Below are 26154 nucleotides of genomic sequence, written 5' to 3' on the forward strand. Positions count from 1 at the left end.
AAAACCTTATAACCAGATACAAAAATCACTTCAGTCATAGAGTGGAAAATCCACCACAGTGCCAAGCTCCCCAAATTCACTTAAGGTTATTTCCAGTCTAACTTGGCTTGTTTTGTGTTACTGAGATCAAACTCAGGATGCATATTAGGCAAATTCTCTAACACTAGTGTATATCACCAGATGCGAAACACTGATGTATGTTTCCACACTTCAAACAATGATGTACACTCCCAGACCTCAGAGTTCCTTTCCGTTTATTTCTGACTTATAGGTAAGACCTGGAAACACCTTTACTTCTCAGTACAGTGTAGTGGTCATCTTTAACATCACTGCTGATATTTCAACTCATAATTTTTAAATCATTATTTTCCAAAATATAGTTTTCCAAGAGGGAAGGTTACTTGCAAAATATTTCAATTAGCAGCAAAATTAAATCTGTAGTAAACCACCCAAAGAAACAGCAGTGATCTCAATATGTCCTCAAAACAAGTTATTTCAAACAAAGACAAGACCCTTTAATTTTAAATAGTTCTGTTTTCTTCAATAATAATATGGCACTTCATTCTCTTATTTACCAATTAATTGCTACATCCTCTGCTCCACCCAGCAAATATTGAGGACACTATCCTATTTTTAAAAAAATGAGATAGGCTTACTTTTCAGTCTTGAAGAATATTGCACAGCCATCAACATGCTTTCTTTCCTGTTCAGACATAGTCCTAGCTCGAGACTTAGGACTAAAGAATCCATTATAGCCACGTTCTTTCAGTTCTACCAGAAAAAAACTGTAATACTGCTCTGTTTCAACTTCCTGAAAAATCATAACCAGCAAAGTTACTTCAAAGATACAGACCTGCCCTACACATTAACCCCATATGTACAGCCGGAAATATTTGTCAACAGACCAAGTTACAGATCAAAGAGTATCTTCAAAATGTAATTTATCTAAAACCAATCAGAAGACTTTATTGTACCAGTTGCTAATACTAGTTCTTTATAGTTTAGAAGTAAAATGAAAGACATAGAACTGGAGAGATGGCTCAGAAGTTTAGAGCACCTGTTCCAGAGGTCCTGAGTTCAATTCCCAGCAACCACATGGTGGCTCACAACCATCTGTAACGGAATCTGATGCCCTCTTCTGATGAGTCTGAAGACAGCTACAGTGTTCTCGTATGCATAAAATAAAAATAAATAATTTTTTTTAAAAAGTAAAAGATATATACACCCACACATGTATATTTAGGTCTTAGAACAAGACCTAAATATAGGTCTTGTTGCTGGAACAAGAACCATACAAGAAGGAATTGTGGTTGTCACAGATTGTAATTCTAGACCCAGAAAAAGAAAGCAAACTGACCAAAACTGTATTAATTATTGTAAGATTTGGGCTAAAAAGCCTAGGTTACAGTGCAGACAGTCCAATTGTTTTCTACTTCACCATAATTTTTCTATTAACAGTACTGGTAAAGTAAGAATATATCCAGATAATGGCACAATTTCAGTAACTTTACCACCCAATTCAAATGCAGTACAAAGGAATACTGAACAAAGGACTAAAGTTATTATCAGTGTTTAAAACCTAAGTGAACCCATTTGCTTTAATATGACAGCACAGAAGGCTGCACAGCGAGACAGTTGATTTTTTTCAGAATTCACCCAAACCATAAAAGGCCAGGATTTTAAGGGCTGCTGAAGCTAGCATTTCAAATATATCATCAGCATAGTATACTCAAGGGTAATTGCTTCTTGTTATGTCCTGGTTTGGAGGGTCACGTAACTTAAAGAGTCTTCTGCATGACTTACCTGAAGACTTATAATATCAGCATTGCAGCTCAAAATTTCTTGAATAATGGCCTTTTTCCTGTAGTCCCAATTTAGTGCCCATGATGGACAGTAGCCGTATAACTGCCGGGTCGCATATTTATCACAAAGAACATTATAGCACATGACAGAAAACAAGGCTGTAGGAAAGATAACTTATTCACACATGTGGCAGAAAAAAACCACCATAATTATTTCAGTAATAGTCCTCACTATGTTAAGTCAGACTTAACCACTGAACCTACAGTCATTGAAAAGTTATTACTCAAGAAAAATAAATGATGGAAAGACAGACAAACCAATTAGAATACAATGAGCTTATACCTGCAGAACCTAGAAGACAGGATAAACCAGGTCTCCTTATTTCTTCTATGCCACTAACTGTAAATGCAGAACATGGAAACTTGACAAGCAATTTTCTTAACAGGTTGCCCAATTTTCTTTTTCCTATAGACCAACTACAGACTAGCCTGGAGAAAGTTTGTGAGTCTGGCTTCAGAACACGCAAATAGAACAAATATGTAATAATGAAGCAAATCAGAGTTACTTTTGGCTTCCTGGGGCAAAAGTCTTTCATTAGAATAACCTGTAGAGCAGCACTGTCTTAGACACACAGACTAAGAAATGCTAAGAAAATTTTGTCTTAGCTACAGGAGGAATGGCAATGGTAGGAAACAAGGTAGTCTGTTTGTGTTAATGCAGGACAGGTATATCATCAGCCAAATTCTGTTAAACATACTCTGAGAACTAAACTATCTTCATAAAATTTAAGTTAAGGGGTTGAGGATTTAGCTCAGTGGTAGAGCGCTTGCCTAGGAAGCGCAAGGCCCTGGGTTCGGTCCCCAGCTCCGAAAAAAAGAACCAAAAAAAATTTAAGTTAAAAATGAATTAAAGTTCAATTTTTTCCTCAGGTAAAAAAGCTCTTATATTTTTCCTGATATTAAGTACCTTTAGAACACATTAGCACATGGAAACCTCCAATGTGGAAAGATGTTATTCAGTGAATGTGATTGATACAAAAGGTCAAGTGTTCAAGGTGGCTGAAGTCTTCTCTTGTACGGGCTAACTTGATCAGGCACTGTGGGATACTTAGCTGTGTCCCTGACATCAATCCCATTTCTCCACATTATACTTCTCCCAGTTTTTTTTTTTTTTTTTCCCGGAGCTGGGGACCGAACCCAGGGCCTTGCGCTTCCTAGGCAAGCGCTCTACCGCTGAGCTAAATCCCCAGCTACTTCTCCCAGTTTTGACAATCAGAATTGCCAAATGTGATACATGTCGCAAGGGGCAGTTCTGATGCTCGGGAATGAATGCTGAAGGTCCTGTTCCCCAACTGGTTCTTGAATAGTCAATAAAGATGCTAGACGCCAAAGGCTGGACAGAAGAGACAGGACTTCTAGTTTCCCTGAAGGCGTCTAGCAGACACAGGAGGAAAGGGATTTGCTATCCTTTGGAGGGAGAAAGAACTACCAGCCATGTGAGATCTAGAGTGGGGTGGCCATTGGCTGTTTCCCCAACTAGGCCTGGGGTAGCAGGCAGGAGATGAGAATCGTAACCAAGCTGAGCAAGGAGCAGACAATCGAGCAACTAGGCTGAGGGCAGAACTAGAAGTGTTGAACTGGGAGTGAAGATAAGGATGCGCTAGCCCAGGAAGCCTTAGAGTACCTGGACATTGAGTTAAAAAGCATGGGGGGTGGGGGGAAGAGACAGAGAGACAGAGAGAGAGACACATACACACACAGAGAGACACAGAGAGACAGAGAGACACATACACACACAGAGAGACACAGAGAGACAGAGAGAGACACACACACACAGAGACACAGAGAGACAGAGAGAGAGAGAGAGAGAGAGAGAGAGAGAGAGAGAGAGAGAGAGAGAGAGAAAGTATGAGTGTCTGTCTTTCATGTGTGGATCTGGGGTGCTGCCTCCTGGGCGGATGCACGTGTGTCTAGCGGGGAACACAGAGCAGTATACCAACAACTACACACTACACATGCCCCCTCAAAGATAAACTGCCTCCTGGTTAAGAAGCAATGCATTAAAGAGTTAAATCATTATTGTTATTTCCCAAACCAAATTGCTTATAAGAATACTACCTTAAATACTGTTCATAATTTAAAGCACCCAACAATACTTTTAGCTATATCAAGACCTGATCAAAAATTAATGTTAAAAAGCAGGGCTATGGGGTTGGGGATTTAGCTCAGTGGTAGAGCACTTGCCTAGAAAGCGCAAAGCCCTGGGTTCAGTCCTCAGCCCTGGAGGAAAAAAAAAAAGCAGGGCTACCAACCTGTTGGCCTTGTTCTGTCTGGTTCTTGTAACATGATCCAAGATCTTGGAGGTGGTTGTTCTGTTGAAACTGGGTATATATGTATATAGAAAAAATAGTAATAATTAGGTGATATCCTTACATGTTTTCCTAATAAAAAGTCTAAACAAACAGCCACTTACTTCTTTTTGCAGTACCTGACAAATTATCGAGCAAGTAGTTCAGTAGCCTTCTTGTTCCATCTGGCTCCAGACAGAGGTTCAATATATCCTGGGTAAGTGGATTTCCTGGGAAAAATTTAAGCAGGTAAATTAAGATAATAAAGTGTTTCAAACTTAGAAAAAAAATAAATATAATAACCTAATACAAAACATTATATTATTACAACAATGTTCATTATAGTTGCTAATAACTTACCACATAAAAATGACTCTTTTGAAAAATTTTATATAAAAAAATAAAACTTAGCACTTTTTAAAAAAAATATGTACTTTTGTTTTATGAATATGAGTGTTTTCCCTGCATTTATATCTGGGCACCATGTGCATGCCTGGCACCTTTAGAGGCCAGGAAAGGGGGACTGGGTCCTGGGACTGGAGTTACAGGCAGGTATGAGCTCCATGTGGGTACTGAGACTTGAACCTGGGTCCTCTGAAAGAGTAGCCAGTGCTTCTCTTAACCATTGAGTCATGTCTCTACCTCAAACTTTGCACTGTACACAAAAGTTCATAAAATGATTATTAATGGATTAATGTTAACAAAGAAGTGCTTTGTATCAATTCTGAACTGGAAGAATACACGAGAGGCTTTCTCTGACACGCAATGGGCTTGAAACATCTGTAAAGTTGATGGTTGCTAAAAATTATTCCATATATAAGTGTTTATTTATGTATTTATTTATTCAACAGTTTTAATGGTATATCAAATGAATTTATAGGAGTATTATCTGACCCTATAATTATCATTCAGAAATATGAATGTAACTCTTAGAGACTTTACCCAGAAGCCTTTGCTTTAGGAGACAGCTATCTGTCCACATCTGCCCTGATTGATGAAGAACCAATCACATTATAAGACATGCCCATGTCTTGACACACTTTAAAAATCTGACTCTGACTCCTTCTGGGCTAAGCCATTTCATAATAGTTCCTACTGCATTTCTCCTTCCCCACTTCTAATACTGATTAAGTACTCATAAACTTTTTTTTTTTAAACAAACCCTCGAAAGCATAATTTCTAGTACCAGGACCAAATCAGAGATTCCTACTTACTGGGGAAATTTTCTTTCTTATTTTATGGGAACTATACTCTCATTTGAACACAAGCAGAGAGCGGTTTACGACATGCTGAGAAAGCACAGCAAAAGGAAGGTAGCACCAAGACAGAAGCAAAGAAAGCAGGCAGGCCAGGAGCCAGGAGAACACAATGACACCGGCTGCCTGGGGCTGAAGAGTGACAGGAACCTACAGCACAGGCAAAGCAACAGATAAAGCACAGGACAACACTGCCTGCCCAAGCATCTCATAGCTTCTTTGAAACTGTAAGAAAAAACCGAAATCCTACCTTTCAGGCTTAAAGTCTGCAACTGAAACAGTTTTCCCAGCTCAAAAGGTAGAACTCGTAACTGGTTGTAATTTAAATGGAGCTCCCTAATGATATAAAAATTCCAGGAAGTCAGAAGACATGTTAATCTTAACAGTAAAACCAACAATGCTATTTCTAGGAAATATGTACCTAAGCACGAGAGTTGTATACACCATATTCCAACAGCTAGCCTTGGCTTTTCTCAAACTCTATATAGTTAAAAATAAACAACAACACTGTCACAGACCATACTTTTGGTAAAAAAAAACAGGGGGGGAAGATTACTATAAAAGAAACAAAAACAAAGTATGATATAAGCTTCAATTTTTAAGTTATTAAATTCATGGATACCTCATTATGAGCAGCCCCAGGGCTAGGAAGCCACAGGAAATAAAAGGGGGAGGGGGAAGCACATCCATCTCCACTGCCTGATGGCAGGCGGATGCAGTGTGATTGGCTGCCGTGCGTCTCTCCCACCATGATGGACTGCACGCCCTTGATCCATGAATCTAAGGAGGGAGTTTTCCCTTCACATTTGTTTTTCCTCAAGTGTTTGGTTGCAGCAACAAGGAGAGAAGTTAACAAGAGGCTATCATGAGAACTGCTGAATGAGCTTCACAATGGCTACAGTTCTTCATACCCTCTCTCCAGCTTACAGAACTCTCAGGGTAAAAGCTATGTAAACAAGAGGTTATTTTAATGTTTCTTACAACCACATTATAAATATGAGTCACAGGAATTTTCAAGGAAAAAAGCCAACCAAGCACAGATACTACTGCTTTCCTGTCTTAAGTTTTACTAATCAAAGTTTAGATGAGAAACATGATCTCTACCATCCTTGTTTCTTGATACAAATCTTGCATACTTTTGAGAAAACTGAACAAGAAAAACAAGATCTGAGTAACTGGTTCCTATTTATTTCCAAATACATTACATAGAAAAAAAAAAGGCTCTGTACACCAGTTTGTTTCTGAGGATTAAAAAGTTATAGTAAGTCTGGCAGTAGTGGCTAGACTTTTTAGTACCAGCACTCAGGAGGTAGAGGCAGGAGGATCTCTGTCAGTTCAAGGCCAGCCTGGTCTATTGAGTGAGTTCCAGGACAGCCAGGGCTACAAAGAAAAATCTTGTCTCAAAAAACAAAACCAAAGCAAAGCAAAAAGGTAATACTAAATAACTGAGCCAAGGAAGTGTGAAAAGCTTGGACTGAGACTGATAAAAACAAAGACACTTCTGTAAGTCTTCATTCCTTATATTAAAAGGTAGCAGAGAAGCCATGAAAACCACCATGCTCTGAGCAGGTATGCTGGGTTTGGATTTATGTAGATCTTCTTCAAATAAAATCTTCAAAGGTTTTTGGTTTTTTTTTTTTTTTAAGAATTATTTATTTTATAAGTATACAGTAGCTGTCTTCAAACACACCGGAAGAGGGCACCAGATTCCATTACAGATGGCTGTGAGCCAACATGTGGTTGGTGGGAATTGAACTCAGAACCTCTGGAAGAGCAGTTACTGCTCTAACCAGTGAGCCATCTCTCCAGCCCCTCAAAGGTTTTAAGAAAAGAAAAAAGTCCAGCAATTATATCATTTGCTGAATCTTAAATTAATTAATGGTGGCTTTTTACTCACTATTGTCAACATCCCTAACTTCTGGCTAAGATTACATAATTTACATATAGCAAAGTAAATCTCCCAAAGGAACTACACTACTCTAAATTCTACACATAAGACCACAGGCTTCCAAGCATAGTAACTAATTGTAGCTTTGTTCATGTTACTGTAGGCAACAGGCTTCAAGGACCCATGTGAGTAAATATGTTTGTGTGGTACCAACTGTTGGTCACAGCTAAAGACATTAAATAACACAGTGCCTTACAGTTGTTAATCTCTACACTGTTTTGGTTTGAAAATAAAATACGTAACACAAAAACCATGACATCGTAATTAAAAAAAACTAAGCAATGGACTTACCTAATTTTTATTATTGAACATTAAATTCTTATCAAAAATCTTTTAATAAAACTTATTTCTTCAATATGAAACAGCTTTATTTCCTAACTATATACATGTTGCCTTTTGTTTCAGAGGAACCTAAAGGTCCAATACTGAGTCTGCATACCTGAGTGATACCATGTTTCCGAGTTCTGCCGGTAAACTCTGGATTTGATTATGGGACAGGTCCAGATATACCAGATTGTGAAGCTTGGCAATGTCTGAAGGAATACAGGACAGGGAATTGTCACTCAGATGCAAAGCTGTCAAGTGAGTTAGTGACCACAAAGATGAGCTTAAGCTTCTTACTTTTCCTGCAAGACAAGAGGGGGGGAGAGATTATATATATAGATCGCCCAAATTTGTATCATGTAGTAAATAAAAGTTATATGTTTTAATTAGGTATTTAAATTACTATTTTAAAGGTGTGAGAAGACTTAACAAGATTTTATCCATTCTAGAAAAATTCACAATGCACTAAATGATTAACTCTAACTAGCAGAAGGAAGCTAAAATTTAAACTTTTAAAGCAAAGTGTCAACTATTTCCATTTTAAGAGCATACTGGAAAGAAGTCTTTAAATGACCTCAGATATGTAAACAAAAAATATGAGTAATCTACAGCAATGATAAATCTAGAATTTAGATACTATGAAAGATAATGTCTGAAAAATAAAAATGTTACCTTAAAAAAAAGAAGCTAAGATATTCTTAGTTTAGTTGAGCTTAGGGACAAATTACTCAAGTGATAACTGCATCATATAAGACAACAAAATTTCTATTATGGTGGTGCCTTTGAGGCAGTAAAGCCTGGTGTAGTGGTAGAAACCTTTAATTCTAGCACTGGAGAGTCAAAAGCAAGCCTGGTCTACACAGTGAGATCTTGTCTCAAAAAAAAAAAAAAAACCCCAAAAGAAGACAACAACAACAAAACAACAATAAAAAGGAAAACCTGTACCATTAACGTACAAGAGAAAGTATCTCCCAGAAACATGTCGGATGCCTAGCCAAGCAATAACATAGTGCTCAGAAATGTAAAACTACAGCCTTCTTTCAATACAGTATGAAATCTATACTTAGGCATTGCTTGACTAAGAGGTCAATCGTTTCTACAATACATACAAACTTTCGAGCCTAATTTGAGAGAGAATGAAACAAACAGATGCAGTGGAAATATACCAGCCTTTGAGGACTATTGTAGTCTAACGGCTGAAAACACAACCTTGAAACTTTTACTTCTAGTCAAGACAGGGTAAGAAAGCCCAAATTTGTTATCCTACAGAAGACACCAACCAAGGTAGCAGAGTTACCCAGGAGAAATGAGAAACAAATATGGTGGTCTCTACAGTTTTCTCAGTTTACTTCCTGGGCAGTATTTGCAAAAAAACAAAACAGGGCAGGGGCAATCCCAGTTAGATCGAGTGCTCCTGAGCTCTGGAAACAATCGCACTAACACGGTGGTGGTTGGGTTTCAAAGAAGAGTATAAAGAGAAATCCTTTCCACTCAGAAGGCACAGGGTCAAAATTCAACTCTAGACTATTAACTGCTCCAGTCGTACCTAGAAAGTTTAAGCTCAAATCTCACAAGAGTCAGACTGTTTTCCAGTACCTTCACCGCATCCCTTTAACACCACCCAAGATTAGTTGGAGGAATCCTTAAACATGGATCATCCAAAGAAAAGCTTCAGTTTCTGGCACCAAAGAGAAAATTACCAAGCATGTAAATCATCAGGAAAGCAAAAATCCATAAAGGGAAAAATTAATCAAAACTAGGAAAAGTAACAATGTTGAGATAGAAATGAAAGCCCAAACACAAAACTGAACTTGTAGAATTTTGCATTTACATCAAGATTCAGATTTGGGGGGTGGGATGGTGGTGGTGGTGGTGGTAGGGGAATGGCCAACATGAGATTAACGGTATATTAGACACTGAAGAAAATTACTGGATTTGGATTGCAGGACAAGAAAAACTTAAAACAAAAAAGGAAACACATTGAAAAAAAACACATGGCACTTCAGTAATATCTGGGACAACTTTTAACAGTGGAAGCATATGTAACTAGATACTCTAAATAGGGACTCAGGAGACAGAAAAAAATTAAGAAATAACAGAAATGTACAACTGGATAACTATATACAAAAGAATGAAGAAGGGGTGCTGCCAAGATGGGTTAGCAGTTAAATACACTGGCTGCTCTTCCAGAGGACCAGAGTTAAGTTCCCAGCAACCATAAGCCAGCTCAGAACCATCAAGTGCTCTAGTGTTCCAGAAAACTGGATGCCCTTTTCTGGCCTCCTTGAGCACAGGCAGTCTTGTGGCACATAGACACACACACAAAAATTTTTAAATGTTTTTTAAAAAAAGATGCTGGGGCCTTACTTTACATTATATACAAAACTGAAAAGCACAAACAAAAACAAGTGAATTGTATTTTATTAAAATTAAAATCTTTTGAACTTGCAGGCAGTGGGAGCATGTACCTTTAATCCTACAACTCGGCAGGGGCAGGGGCAGGGGCAGGGGCAGGGGCAGGGGCAGGGGCAGAGGCAGAGGCAGAGGCAGAGGCAGAGGCAGAGGCAGAGGCAGAGGCAGAGGCAGAGGCAGAGGCAGAGGCAGAGGCAGAAGGATCTCTGTGAGTTCAAGGTCAGCCTGGTCTACAGAGAGAGTTCTTAGATATCCAGGGCTACATAATGAAACCTGTCTAGGAAGAAAAATAATCTTTTGCACTTTAAAGAACAACCTTAGAAGAGATAAACCCACAGAAAAGGAAAATATTTGGCAAATCGTAAATTTGCAAAGTCATTTACATTCTTAAAACTCAGAGAGGCTGTGGGAGCTGGCTCAATGGATAAAGCACTTAGCAGGCAAGTATGAGGGCCTGAATTCTAATTCCCAGAACTTCCATTAAAAACCAGACGGTGTGAGTATCTATAATCTCATAACTCTCAGGGAAAGGGGAGGCAGACACAGGAGACCCCTCAAAGCGCTCAGAAACTTGTAGGCCTGACAGATGTGGCAAAGAAACAGAGGCCCTAACTCAAACCAGGTGAATGTTGAATACTAACATACGAGGTTGTCCTCTGACTTCCACACAAGCATGCTGGCACTGTGTACTAATAAACACAGGCACACAGTTTACAAAGTAAAATAAAAAAAGGATCTGAGTACAACTGGAACAGGCTTTGTTTATAAGTACTTAGGAGGCAGAGGCAACAGCACTACAAGTCTGACACCAGCTTGGGCTATACGGTAACTTCCAGATTATTCAGTGCTACATAGTAAAATCCCATCTCAAAAACACTCAAAAAAAAAAAAAAAAAAAACCACATATTTCTCCAAAAATGTACAAAGGGTCAATAACCACATGAAAAGACACTTAATATCCATGAGGGAAATGGAAATGTGACCCCTCAAATCACAATGATGAACTTCAAACCCGCTTGGATGGACACAATCAGAAAGTAAGTGTTAGTAAACAGAGAAACTTAAACCTTACATGGTGGTAGTGGAAATGTAAAATGGTTTAGGTACTCAATCAAATGACAGCGCCTTAAAAAGTTCATATACTGTTAATATATGATAGGCAGTTAACTCAGGTATATACACAACAGAAATCAAAATATAATCCAGATAAATGATTACAGAAGATTTTAATACTTAAAACTGGCTGGGCAGAGGCAGGCAGATCTCTTTGAGTTTGAGACCAGCCAGCTCCAGGACAGTCAGGAATACATAGAGAAACCCTGTCTCAAAAAACTTAAAAGACAAAAAACAAAAACTCAAAACTGGAAATAATCTAGATGTTTATGACTCTATGAATTAATAAATAAAATGTGGTATGTTCAATATCATAGAATATTATTATATGCAAAGCAGGTATGTGCTAGACCAAGGATCAACTTTGAAAATACTTGCTAAGTGAAAGAGCTGGTTGGTGATGAGAGGTCACACATCGTATTAATCGTACACATCGTATTAATGCCCTTACATGAAATGTCCAAACAGTAAAAGCCCACCAAGAAGGAAGAATAATAGCTGCTGGGAAGGATGCTGAGGAGAAAGGGAAAAGGAAAAAAAGAGCTCCTTTTAGGACCTAATGGAAATGTTTTCAAACTGAGATAAACATTACAGAAATCTGTAACTACACAAGGTTGATGAAATAGCTGTCCTAAAAAAAAGAGAAAGGGAGACAGAAAATGTTCCTTATGCAAAGAAAACTATGAATACAGTGTACTGGTTAGTCTTGACTGTCAATCTGATGGAATTCAGGAACACCATGGAACCGAGTCTCTGAAGGATTATCTAGATTAAGCTAGCTGAGGAAGGAAGTGGGTGGTACCATTCTATGTCTCAGGCTGGACAAGAACAATGAGGCTAAGCCCTCTGCTTTTTGCCTGTAGAAGCAGAGTAACCAACCATCTGTCCCCTCCTGACACTATATGCTCCCTATCATGAGACACTGCTTCTTGAAACTGAGAGCCCAATCAAACACTTCCTTCTTTTAGGCTGCCTTTGTCAGGTAGTTTGACATAGCAGTAAGCTCAATAAGTCTAAACAGAGGAACAGAACTAGCAGGAAGGGAAAGCTGGGAAGAAAGAAAGGGAGAATATGAATAAAAATATCTTCATGAAGCCAATCACTCTGGACAATAAACATATGACACTGATAAATGAAAACTAATTGTCATTTCTCTAACCAGACAAATAATTAATTTTAAAAACAACAAAAAGAAAATCCCATTTAAAAAGAAAACTTTATGAAAGCACCCAGTAATCAAATGGCTTAAAAATTATTTTACCAACTTCTCTGTATTCCAACCCCACTGGTTCTTTTTTTTTTTTTTTTTTAAAAGTACCGTCACATTAACGTTTTCTTTTTTTTTTTTTAAGATTTATTTAGGGGGCTGGGGATTTAGCTCAGTGGTAGAGCGCTTGCCTAGGAAGCGCAAGGCCCTGGGTTCAGTCCCCAGCTCCGAAAAAAAAGAACCCAAAAAAAAAAAAAAGATTTATTTATTTATTATATATAAGTACACTGTAGCTGTCTTCAGATACACCAGATCTCTTTACAGATGGTTGTAAGCCACCATGTGGTTGCTGGGAACTCATGACCTCTGGAAGAGCAGTCGGGTGCTCTTAACTGCTGAGCCATCTCTCCAGCCCCCCACTGGTTCTTTTAATGCATTACTGGATTTGATTTAGTAGAAATTTGCTAAGAATTTTTATATACACGAGCTGGAAATATAAACTCTATTTCAAGAAGTTATAAACAAGTACTTTGATCTAGAAATTAAAGGCTTATTGAATATTGCAAAAAAATTAATGTAAAATTTTAATAGTCTAAAAAGTCCTACCTAACAGATGCAAATCTGAGCAGTATTTTGACAAAATATCTACTGTGGATTCTTTAAAAAAAAAAAAAAAAAACATCAGTAAGAACTTGACCTTGAAAAGAGCCTATAAAAGTCTTAGTGGTAAAGGGATACAAGGATTCTCCAAAATCAGGGACAAGGCAAGGGTGTCTCCTCTTATTACTCCCACTTAACATCGTGGAGTCTTAGCCAGGACATTGGGAAGGGGGGAATAAATATTTTGGAAGGCAGAAATAAAACTGTCCCATCCCCCAATGGTGTAATCATGTATATAAAACTTTTACTGAATAAATAAAAATGCGACTATCAAGTAAGTTTTGTAAAATTGTAGGGTACAAGATCAGCATATAGAAAGCACTGCATTTCTTCTGAACACCAATAATGAGCGACTAGAAATTGAAAGGATACAATCTACAACATTCTCTGAATCATGAAAGTTAATGGTAAACCTGACCAAAAATATATGACTTATATATAGTACAGTAACTGTAAAATGCTGAGAAATGAATGTCCTAAGAATACCTAAGGGAAGACATGTGACATCTACAGCAACTATAAAATTGATTATCACAAAGAAAGAGAAGCCATACAACAAAGTCAGAGGGCGAGTACTGCCCAGCATCAGGAGCTATTATTACACACACACCATGGTGTGGACACTCCTCCTAAAGCTCCTATGTTGGAAACTCAATCTTGGCAACAGTGCTGAGAAGCAGGACATGATGCAAGATGTTTGGGTCACCAGTGCTCTGCCCTTGTGTTATAATGGAAACCAATTTACTTCTCTCAAACATACTCTCTTGCCACTTCATGCTTTCATCTATGCTGTGCACAGCAATGACCATCACCAGATGCAGCCCTTTGATCTCAGTCTCCAGAACAGTGGCTCTCAACCTATGGGCCTGACCCCTTAGGGGTGTTAAATGACCCTTTCACAGGGGTCGCCAAAGACCCCAAAGGTATTTATATTATAATTCATAACTAGCAAAATTACAGTTATGAAGTAACAATGAAAATAATTTTATGGCTGGGGGGAGGGGTCACCACAACATCAGGAGTTGTAGTAAAGGGCCACAGCACTGAACTGTTTATAAAGTTCTAGTCTGTGGTATAGCTCAAAAGGACTAATAAAGAACCTTAAAAATTAAATCTTTGAACAAGACTTAGACAGACACTTCAACAAAAAGCACAAACAGATGGGAAAGTCATATTGAAAGATGCTCAATATCAGCAATAATTAAAAAAAAAAAAACCATAAAGCCACAATTAGATAGCACTACAAACCAGAGAATAACTAAGTCTTTTTTTTTTTTTTTTTTTTTGGTTCTTTTTTTTCGGAGCTGGGGACCGAACTCAGGGCCTTGTGCTCTACCACTGAGCTAAATCCCCAACCCCCCCCCCTTTTTTAAAGATTTATTTATTTTATTTATATGAGCACACTGTAGCTGTCTTCAGACACACCAGAAGAGGGCATCAGTTCTCATTACAGATGGTTATGAGCCACCACGTGGTTGCTGGGATTTGAACTCAGGATCTCTGGAAGAGTAGTCAGTGCTCTTAACCACTGAGCCATCTCTCCAGCCCGAATAACTAAGTCTTAAACACTTACTACATGCCACTGCCCTGAGTTGCAGACCAAAGCTATCTAGTAAAAACTAAAGAAAGGAAGAAGGGAGGGAGGGAGGGAAGCAAGGAGTGAGTAAACCGTTTCAAAAAAGTTTCAAGAGTCTCAAAAATACACGATCATAAAAGCTACACCCACAGCAATAGGACCATTTAGAGTAGCCTTATCTGTGCCACACTGGCGTGAGGACGCACTTTAGTTGGCAGAGTGTTTGCCTAGTGTGCACGTAGTCCTTCCTGGGTTTGATTCCCAGTACCAACGTTACCAGGAATATAGTGCATGCCTATGGCTGGTCCTAGAATGAAGGACATGGAGACAGGACAATCAAAAATTCAAAGTCATGCTTGGCTACATATTAAGTTCAAGGCCAGCTGAAGCTACTGGAAAACCTGTCTACCAGAAAAATAAAACAACAAAACCATATTGAATGATATCATTTATACAAATTCCACAAAACACCCATCTAGTATAGGCGTAAGGGAAGAGATGTAGCAATGGCACATTAACAAAGAAGGATGGCAGAGTCTCAGGAAGGACGGCACTAACAGGCACATCTAAGGTCAGAACAGATCGCATTATTACAATGTAAATAAATGCTCATTTTAAGAACTTATTTTTAATTAAGTGTAAGTGAGTGTCTCTCTGTGTGGATATGGATGTGCTGGCAGAGGCCAAAAAAGGCACCAATCCCTAATGACAGGTGTCTTTGAGCTACCTCATGTGGGTGCTAGGAACCGAAGTTGAGGGCCCTCTGCACCACACTGAGCCATTTCTTCAGCCCCCATGCATGCTGATTTCTGCATGTCAGTTATACTTTGATAAAACTGTGACTACCTTGGTCTAGAAATATCTAACAGGCCAAAGGTAAGCAGAACCTGTACTCCAGGGTGACTGAGTGGTTTAAGAAAGGCCAAGATTTAACTAAGAGCCATATTCTAATAAGTGAATTCATTCTAAAGTTCCCAGAATATTTTATTGCTAAATAAATATCAGGAGACAAGAAGAAATATATTGTTCCTTGAAATCAGAAGGTAGTGATTGATTAGCAAGCTACGGGATAATTAATGAACCTACCAAGAAGCCAAAATAGCTATTATGCATTTAGAGAGATACTGGGGGAAAAAAAAATCTAAACATCTAGTTGACATACTAGAAGAAACAGGAAGTGTACCTGATCTCTACTGTTTCCCAGTTTGGTACTTTTCTCAACCCCACACCACACAGAGTCAAGTCACTCCCATACGTAAGAAGTGGACAAAAGATAGTTACCATTATAGTCACACATTTCCAACTCTTCAGTCAACAAACCCTAAAGGACTAGGCACAGTGAACCTACGGAGAAAGCACCTAACCTAACCCACACGTTTACAAGGATTTAGAAAACAAGTCCACTACATAACAAAAACATTCCTGTTAGCATACAAGATGTACTATCAACCAATTTTGTGCACATAATAATCAAGTAAAATAGAATGCCTTATTTATCATACAAACAAAAAGGCAGAATAACTAGATGTAATAAGTATGTAAAACTGATGGGAGAAAAAGATAAAGAAAAATAAAAAGATAAAAAAAAGGATAAAAAGAAAAATCATAACCATCCTAATTTATACAATAACAAAAAAAACCTCCAAAGTATCACATATCAAAACTACAAATCCATATACCCTTTGACTCCTGTACCCTTATCTATATGCCCTAAGATATTAGAAGCAATGTAAAATAATTATGGTACTGTTGTCAAAAATAAAGTAAATAAAGGGGCTGGGGATTTAGCTCAGTGGTAGAGCGCTTACCTAGGAAGCGCAAGGCCCTGGGTTCGGTCCCCAGCTCCGAAGAAAAAAAAAAAAAAAAAAAAAAAAGAACCAAAAAAAAAAAAAAAAAAAAAAAAGAATAAAGTAAATTAAAAAAGTATCACTTTAAAAAAATAAAAATCTCTTCTTGCTCCTTTCCAACCCCCGCCTCGGACCCTACAGCTGGCATGACACTGATGCCTAAGAAGAACCAGACTGCTATCTATGAACTCCTTTTTAAGGAAGCAGTTCTGGTTGCCAAGAAAGACATCCATATGCCTGACACACCAAGCCATCAGATGACGGATGGGCCAACCTTCAGGTAAGGAAGGCCATGCAGTCTCTCAAGTCTCAGCTACATGAAGGAGCAGTTTGCCTGGAGACATTTCTTTCTTTTTTTTTGGTTCTTTTTTTTCCGAAGCTGGGGACGACCGAACCCAGGGCCTTGCGCTTCCTAGGCAAGCGCTCTACCACTGAGCTAAATCCCCAACCCGCCTGGAGACATTTCTGTTGTTACCTTACAAACGAGAGCATCTAATATCTCTGAGATTACCTTCACCTACTTCTGGAGATCGTGTGTGCCACCCTGAGGCACAGTCACCCTGAGACTGGCAGACCTTGGCAAGTGACCTGAAAAAGGGGAGGTGGACAGAGACCCCTACAGAAGGAGTGCTGTGTCTCCTGGGGCTGACAAGAATGCTGAGTCTGGGGTTGGCTCAGTCACTGAATTCCAGTTTAGAGATGGTTTTGGTGGTGGACATGGTCAGCCATTTCAGTGAAACTGGAGATTATACTGTATTGAGTAAACTTTAAGTGAAAAAAAAAATAAACCACAGTAATAAAATATAACATTTTGTATCAAAAAAGAGGCACAGAATAACTTCTTTGTCTGTGTTTGCTGTGTAACACATGGAGGAGAGGAATAGTAAAAAGCAGACTTTTGCGTGTACCTTTTAGAAGGTAGTTTTTCTGTGTTCCCCCCCTTTCCTAAACCGCCCTCAATCTCAGTTCTACTTGGTTTATATCACCACCTCAGTACTCAGCTAGCCTAAGATGCTTTCCTTAATCCTGCCAGTAAAACCCTCTTAAAGATAACACTCCAAGCATTTGTGTGCCATTATTTATCACAGTTTCTTAACTACCTTGTCAGGGACTCCTATAGTTTGCAAAATTCTGGAAATCTTTACATATAATTACCTACTCATCGGTTTATAAACACAACAAACGAATGAGTGTCAGTAAGTAATTCCTAGCAAGCAAGTGACAGAACGACCACTGGGCTTTCTTCTTCCCTTATTTTGGCCTGACCACTCTTAGCTTCTGGAAAACAGGCATTGGATGGAGAGCAGGAAGCTCCTAAGCTGACTACATAATGAAAGGTACCTGATTCTCAAGTTATACTTAATAATTATCCAAAAGAGCTTCATATAATATTCTTTTTAAAATCATAAAAAATTTGATTTACAATTTTATTCATGGTCTATTATTCTCCACAGAAAAATAAACCTGAATAAAGCTTAAACCTGAATAAACTCAAATGTTAGAGAATGTCACACATGAAAGCTAATATGTGGCCTACAAGGCAAGACACCTGCTTCGAAAATCCGTTCAGATCCAACGTTGTATCTCCTGGAAGCTTCCTGAGTGGTTAGTACACTTCCTCCTGCCCTACAGCGGTATCGCAAAAGGCCTGGAACAAAAACAGCTGCTGAAAGCCACAGGTGTCCCTCCAAAGGCGGTAACCACAGTACTGCCCCCATTAAAATGAGAACAAGAGACAGACAATTGGCATCTTCAGGCAGACTTTTTTTGTACACATCAAATTTTAGATTCCTATAAAAAGAATTTGTTGGTGGTGGACAAAGAATCCTACTGTTAGCCAAAAGCTAATGGCATCTGAGTGGTGCTGCATGAGGGAAAATCAGTTTTCGTCAATGAAGTGACACTTGGACCACAGTCTAGGGTAAGCCTCACATTCAGGCATAATTGGTCAATGCAAACTGGATTCCCTGTGTTTTTGTTTGTTTTATTTTGTTGTATTCTTTTTTAAAGAATGAGCATGAAGATGGACAGGTAGGGAAGTAGAAGGGGACCTGGGAGGGGTTTGGGTGTGGAGAGAGAGCATGATTTAAATGAAAAAACTACCTAAATAAAAATATCTGGGGCTGGGGATTTAGCTCAGTGGTAGAGCACTTGCCTAGGAAGCGCAAGGCCCTGGGTTTGGTCCCCAGCTCCGAAAAAAAGAAAAAAATAAAATATCTTAGAATACCAGATTGTTCAACATCCCTGTGGTGGGCCAGTGGTTGCACCGGAGAACAAAGGAAGCAAAGATGCACCAGACAACCTGAGAGCAGGAAAAGGCTGGAAGCACAGAGTGAAAGCACAGGATGCTTTCCAGAGTCGCAGCTCCACAACTGCAAGCAGCAACTAAGAAGGAAGCTGAAAGCAGACGCTGAGGCCAGAGAGAACCCAAGCCACCTTCAATATTTACAAGATAAAACAAGAACTCTGAAACCTTGAGGAAGAAGAAGATCCCGTTAAACACGAAGACTCCAGCTGGGAGCTATAAATGGAAAAGGGAAGATCCAACAACAGGGAGGGATGCTCACAACCAGTGAGATCCGGCTCAAGTCCATCAATCCCTGATTAGATTTAGGCCACCTACCCCTTCGTAATTAGCTGAAAAGTACACAAGTGAATTTACTCCTAAGGAAAATAAAGGTCATGAAATTACTACTTCCAACAATGAATAAAAATATCAAATGAAGGGGTTGGGGATTTAGCTCAGTGGTAGAGCGCTTGCCTAGCAAACACAAGGCCCTGGGTTTGGTCCCCAGCTCCGAAAAAAAAAAATTAAAAAAAAAAATCAAATGACAAAAAAAGACAAGAAAAAAAGAAACAATACAACAAAAGGAATAAAGGAAGGAATCACATAGAAGACAATAAGTATGTTTTCAGACGGACACTAGGCAGTACAGAGCATCAGTGACTGGTGGGAAATGAAGTCAGCTGGTATCATTATTTCTGCCTTCTGCCTAGGGTCCTGAGGATACCTAACACAGAACCCAGGCAGAGTCTGACAGGCTACTGAGATGAGATGAAGGACAGAGCTGTGCAGAGATGTGAAGAGGGCCCCACATGAGTGCTCATATAAGGAATAACCTGGATAGAAAGGAAAACAGAGAGAAACTGGCAAGAACACAGAAAGCAGTCCTCGGTGATTCCAAAGATCAGAACACTCTGATTTTCCACCGGCCAGAATGGAAAACCTTTTAACCAGAGAATACTTAGGAGGGTACTACTTAAAAGTGAGCTCCAAACAAAGCAAACTGCTTCCAAGATAGTTATTTATTTATGTATTGCAAAATTCTGGAAATCTTTACATGTAACTACCTACTCATCGGTTCATAAACACAGTGAATGAATGAGTGGCAGTAAGTAGTTCCTAGCAAGCAAGTGATAGAACAACCACTGGGCTTTCTTCTTCCCTTATTTTAGCCTGACCACTCTTAGCTTCACAACAAAGCTTCAGAGTATTTCCAAGAATGTAAAACTATCCAAAACTCAAAAAAAGTACAAACCTCTGTACTTTCTATATCAAAATGAAAATTAAAGTATGACACATACAAAGTGGAATAAAAGAAATGACTTTAAATCAAACTAGAAATGAAAAAAAAGATGACAAAATGGATGCTGAAGACAGTAATTTGGTATATACTTTTTAAAAAGGGAAATGTTATGTAAAGGCACAGAAAACAAATTCCCACAACCTCTAGTGATGAAAATTAGACACTGGGGGGAAAAATTAGTGAAATTAAGGGTATAGCAATAGAAACTAGTCCAAAAGAAAATAAAGGTAATAGTAAATTAAGCATTAACAAATCCAAAAGACAACTTCTAAGTAAGCTAAAATACAAGTAACCACATGCCTCCAAAGGGGCAGGCGAGGGAAAGCAGACAAAATGACAAAACTGTAAACTTTAAACCCACAGATCCAAGAAGGTTGACAAAACCTACTTCCCAAAGAAAGTGGCAGGGGGTGGGAGGGGAACACCCCACACCAAAGAGACATTGTAATCATGGTGCTTAAAACCAATGGCACAAAAACTTAACAACTAACTGCCTTAGAAAATGGACATAGAGGGCTGGAGAGAGATGGCTCAGTGGTTAAGAGCACTGACTGCTCTTCCAGAGGTCCTGAGTTCAAATCCCAGCAACCACATGGTGGCTCATAACCATCTATAACGAGGTCTGATGCCCTCTTCTGCTGTGTCTGAAGATAGCTACAGTGTACATATATAATAAATAAATCTAAAAAAAAAATAGAAAGAAAGAAAATAGACATAGATACAGAAGCAAGGACAGGAGTGACTGTAGACTTAAGAGAAACAACTTAAGCAAGAAGAGAAGGAGCATCTTACTGACAGATACAAACCATTAACTGATAACTCTTTCTCCTGCACAAATTATCTTTCAAATCAGCACAAAATAATGAGTCTAAAGAAGAGACCTATCACCAGACTTTAAAAGAACAAAACAAACAAGAATCTGCATGTCTTAATAATGAACAATGGAAAAACTAGGTGAATAAAAACTTTAACATTTAAAGGAATAGTATCAACATACAATGAGACTTAGAACTAGAACACATGAGTAAAGTTTAAAAACATAAAGGAAGACTTAAAAGTCATCCATTCTGTTTGATATGCCATGATGAATACGATGAAATTCAAAATAAAAACACCACCATTTACTAAAATAAGGAAAAGTATGAAATTCCATATAAAGATATCAAGTAAGAATAAATAAGTGAAAAAGACTAGAACCCAATAGTGCCAAAATGTCAGTTCTTCCCAATATACATGCCAAATCCATTTAAATTTAAAATGTCTGCCCTTGGGGCTGGAGAGATGGCTCAGAGGTTAAGATCACGGACTGCTCTTCCAGAGATCCCAGGTTCAAATCCCACAACCACATGGTGGCTCACAACCATCTGTAATGGTATCTGATGCCCTCTTCTGGTGTGTCTGATAATGTACTACAGTGTACTCATAATAAATACATAAACAAACCTACCTTAAAAATAAAAAGTCTGATCTCAACTGTCAAGAGAATGAGAAGACCAGCCATAAAGTGGAAGAAAGTATTTGTAAAAAGGCACATCTGGGGATGTAATTCTGTGCACAAGGCCCTGGACTTAATCTCCAAAGTGAAACATAAGAATGAGAGAGACTGTCTGGCCTCTGTGCCTCCGTGGGAGAGAAAGTGCCTATCCTCACAGTCTTGAAGTGCCAGGGTGGGGATGATACCCAGGGGACACACACCTGCTCAGAGAAGAAAGGGGGGGGGGGGGGTTAGGGGAAGGATTGTGGAGGTTGGGGGTGACCAGGAAGGAAACATTGAGTGGGATGTAAAGTAAACTAGAGAGACAGAGAGAGAGAAAGAGAGAGAGAGAGAGAGAGAGAGAGAGAGAGAGAGAGAGAGAGAGACGACAGACAGACAGACAGACAGACAGAGAAAGAGATCTGGTTAAAGAAGTATTAAGTCTTGTTTTGTTGTTGACAAAGCAATTTAAGGGAGAAGAGGTTTGCTCTTGCTTATTGTTCTAGGGCAGTGTTCTCAACCTGCCGAAAGCTTCAACCCTTTAATACATTCAATTCCTCATGCTGTAGTGAACACCGACCACAACATTATTTTTGCTGCTATTTCATAACTATAATTTTCTACTGTTATGAATCGTAAGATAATATTTTAGGAGAAAGAGGTTTGCCAAAGGGGTCACAACCCACAAGTTGAGAATGACTGTTCTAAGGACCATTCCAGCACAGAAGGAAAGACATGGCAGCAGGCAGAAAAAGTATGGTGCCAGAACTCAGTGCCAGCACAGCCAGCGTCTACTCTTCAGGAAAACGGAAAGAAGAGAAAATGGAACCACACTAGGTATAAAGCCTCAAGGCCCTTCCCCATTTCCTCCAGGAAGACTCCACCTCCTAAAGCCTATAGAACTTTCACACCGACAGCTGGAGACCGATATTCACACACAGGAAGCTCAAGAGGGACATTTCACATTTAAACCACAACAGAGCTATCATTAAGAACTACAAAATAACAAAATACCAGGCAATGGTGGCACATGCCTTTCATCCCAGCACTCAGGAGGTAGAGGCAGGCAGATCTCTGTGAGCTCAAGGTCACCATATATATTATCACAATGGCAAAACTCAAAACACTGAGGACACCAACCCCTAAGGATGCTGCAAAACAGGAATTTTTGTTTACTCTGGGGATTTCTTTTGGTTTGTTTGTGTTGTTTCGTTTTGCTTAAAAAAAAAAAGAAAGAAAGAAAGAAAGCAGTTTCTGATAAAAACTAAGCATGCTCTTAGCACATGTGCGACAACCATGCTTCCTTGGTCCTTAGCAAACCCTACCAGCAGAATGCAAAGCCAAAACCTGGAAGAACCCAAGATGTTCTTCCCAAAGTAAGTAAGCAAGAGCTGCCGGTACTTCCACACAATGTAGCATTACCCAGGGCTAAACAGAATGAACTAATGAGCCATCATAGCCCGGCCTGGTGGTGTGTACCTTTAATGCCAGCACTCAGGAGGCAGCAGAAGGCAGATCTCTGAGTTCTAAGTCAGTCCTGGACAGGACACAAAGAAACTTGAAAAGCCAAAAAGAAAAAAGAATCCATAGTCCCTAACCTTAGAGTTTATGATGTGATGTATGAAGTGAGAGGAAGAACATGCACAAGTAGAAGTAACAGGCAACCAACGGGATTTAAATTACAACTCAAACCACTTTTCACCAGCCCTTCCTGCTCCAAAGTGAAATTAACATTTGTAAAACACAACTGCTCTTATATATGCATTAGCATTAAAAAACCTAATTTTCCAATATATCTTTAATCTCTATACCATAAATTCATGCTAACACGTCTTACCACTTATTTCAAGCTCTGCCCAATGTGATTTCTTTCCATTTGCTGCTTCCTCAGAGGACATAATTGTGTACATCCTCCGAGGGTCAGGGGGCTCGTACTTTTCTTTGGGCATGCCTGTTAATAAACGAAGAAAAGAAACCAATCAGTACATAATAAAGAATCAAATCAGTAGAAGTATTTAAAAAAAAAAAAAAAGCAGACGTATTAGGATCATTAAATAGATTTGCTACCAAAAAGAACTAGGAGTGCCATGTAGTTTTTAATGATTTTTAGTTCTAGAATATGAATGATTAAACTCTGGAGCTAATAAAGGTGTGATTGAAGAAAATATAGCTGTTTGCTTTAGAAGTGTTCCACTGGCCAAATGAAAGAAAATCTGAACATAACGAGTAACCACAACTGCACAGTACAAACTGAGTGAATTCATAATTTCATTTTTAATGTCTTTTACATTTATCTATCTATATGTGCATACACACTTCATGTACGCACGGAGAAGCGTGCATGCATGTGGAAGCCAGAGGGAAGCCTGCAGAAGATACTCTCTCCTTCTACCTTGTGGGTCCCAGGAAATCATGCCTCCTTGAATACATTGCTGTCTGCTAGTCACTTAGTAGCTGTTTAGAATACACTTGTTACAGTATCACTGTGCTCATTTAAATAACTTACTTATTCACATAAAAGAATGATGTTCCCAATTTAGATAGCAAAGAGATGTAGTAGTTTTCTTTGACTTAAAATATTAAAAGTTCTGGACTTAAGAAAAAATAAATTCCTGATAGCTTTACAGTTCAACTGTTATTAATCTCTCTATTATGCTTAATTTAAAAATTAAACATAAGTATATGTAAGTGGGGAAGTGGGCATACAGTATATACAGGATTTGATACCATTGAACTTTTAGGTACCCACTGTGAATCTTAGAATGGACTCTACTGTCATATAGGGGAGGGGGGAACTGCTATGCTTCTCTTTGGTGTACTAGCCAAACTGCTAGACTCAGTACTCTTGTGCCTTGGCAACGCAGAGTAAAATAAGCATTTCTTAAACACTAGCCACTGTGGTACAATCAGAGTTCATCTAATATGCCAGACCAAACGACTAATGGGCAGAAGTACATCCAGTATAGATAAGATATGATTCATTTTCTGGGTATAGGATACCACAAATATTCATCATGCACCTGAAATGGCCTGTGATTTAAATCTTATGAATATATGCTTATTTCTGTAATTTTTCCCTCAAAATACTTGACTGTCCTAGTCCTTGACTACCTAGGAACTAGGTAGCCCTGCAGACTAAGCTGGCCTCAACCTCACAGAGATTGGCCTGCTTCTTCCTTCCCAGTACTGGGATTAAAGGCATGTACCACCACCACCTGGCTTATTAATTTACCCCTTATCATTTTTTGAATAAAACTGACCACAGACAACTGAAACTTCAGAAAAATAAACTACCAACAACGCAAAATTCTTTGTAGGATAAACAAATGTAAATATGATACAAGAAATAATACAGCATGAATCTAGGGCATCTTTCAGTGCCAAAAAGCAAAATCTAGTGGGATTTTCATGTCAACACAATACAAGAACTAGCTAAGAGGAACCATTCTCACTGGTCATAGTGATGATTTAGTCAAAAAGAATCACAATTATAATAAATAGGCTAAAGCACAATTAATAAAATGAGTACTTCAAAGAAAAATGCTAAACTGAGGAATTAACATGATGTTCCATGTGCTGCAGGAAAGCATAATTGTAGAAGAGCAAACAGTGGAGAGATACTACTCCAACAGCCACCAAGACAAGGGTTGTGGGGGGCGCAAGTGAGACGAGCAGCACAGACCCAGTAGGCCAACTAACTACTCTGATGTAGAATAATCAGAGAACTGGTAACTAAAGAGAAAGGCTTACCTACTTATCCCTTCAGAAAGGAAGGGCATTCAGAGGAACCAAACTTGAGCTAAAGAAAAGTCCCACTTTACAAAAGAATAACAGCTAAAAGAGCCTGCCTCGACTAGTCTAGAGATGGCTCAAAGGTTAAGAACCCTGTATGCTCTTCCAGAGGGCCATGGTTCAATTCCCAGCACCCACATGATGGGTAACTGTCTTTAATTCCTGTTCCAGTGACTGTAATGTCCCCTTCTGGCCTCTGAAGCCAACAGGCACACAAGTGGTGAACAGACATACACAGGCAAAACATCCATACATATTAAATTAGATAAAAACCTGCTGAGGTTACAAAGAAGACCCTGTCTCACACATACCAAATAGCTAGTAGTATAAATGAGTATAGAAGATTTAAAAGTCAACGTACAAGTTGTAACAATTTTTTAACTTCTAGTGAACATTGTTCAGGCAAGGAATATAAGATACTTAAAATCTTTTAGCTCTAAATAGAAAGAACATTAAGGTAACACCACTACAAACTACTTTCAGAGTATAAACTAGAAAACATTCTGTTACCCACCTCCTTGTCAATCCTAGTAACCTTAACAGCAGAGACCAGCATCGGATAACTTAATGTGATGAGCTATGAACATTCACCTTGACTGAAAACTTGACTGGACTTGGCCAGGCAATACCTCAAGACTTACTTGTAACTTCCCTGTGGACCAGATTTTCACAGAAATCTGAAACTAATTTGATACAGATGAACTATGCTTCCTTTAAGGGAGATTTCTTTACACAACCATTCATTCATAAAATACTTGCTGAAAAATTTTAGTGTGTCAAGCACTCTGTTGGGTATTAGAACAAAAAA

The 26154-nt window shown here is 38.7% G+C and overlaps 1 protein-coding gene across 9 annotated transcripts in view; it reads right to left on the reverse strand.

The window, feature by feature from the left end:
* Cnot6 (CCR4-NOT transcription complex, subunit 6) overlaps positions 1-26154 on the reverse strand; it is a 52275-nt gene that overhangs the window by 9278 nt on the left and 16843 nt on the right. For 4 of the 9 annotated variants that reach the window (NR_172026.1, XM_063268575.1, XM_039085374.1 and 1 more), the window contains 7 exons: positions 23392-23505; positions 7794-7980; positions 5657-5742; positions 4276-4380; positions 4115-4183; positions 1804-1961; positions 657-811 (listed from right to left, as the gene is read on the reverse strand). Coding sequence is in view for 8 of the 9 variants with exons in the window: in XM_063268575.1 (XP_063124645.1) it covers positions 657-811; positions 1804-1961; positions 4115-4183; positions 4276-4380; positions 5657-5742; positions 7794-7980; positions 23392-23503 (872 nt within the window). In the remaining variant the exon portion in view is untranslated. Of the gene's footprint in view, positions 1-656; positions 812-1803; positions 1962-4114; positions 4184-4275; positions 4381-5656; positions 5743-7793; positions 7981-23391; positions 23506-26154 lie in introns of those variants that run through there. The other 5 variants (XM_063268576.1, XM_063268577.1, XM_039085376.1 and 2 more) reach the window with 3 other exon arrangements.

The sequence above is a fragment of the Rattus norvegicus genome, chromosome 10, assembly GCF_036323735.1.
Source record: "Rattus norvegicus strain BN/NHsdMcwi chromosome 10, GRCr8, whole genome shotgun sequence".
Classification (NCBI taxonomy): domain Eukaryota; kingdom Metazoa; phylum Chordata; class Mammalia; order Rodentia; family Muridae; genus Rattus; species Rattus norvegicus.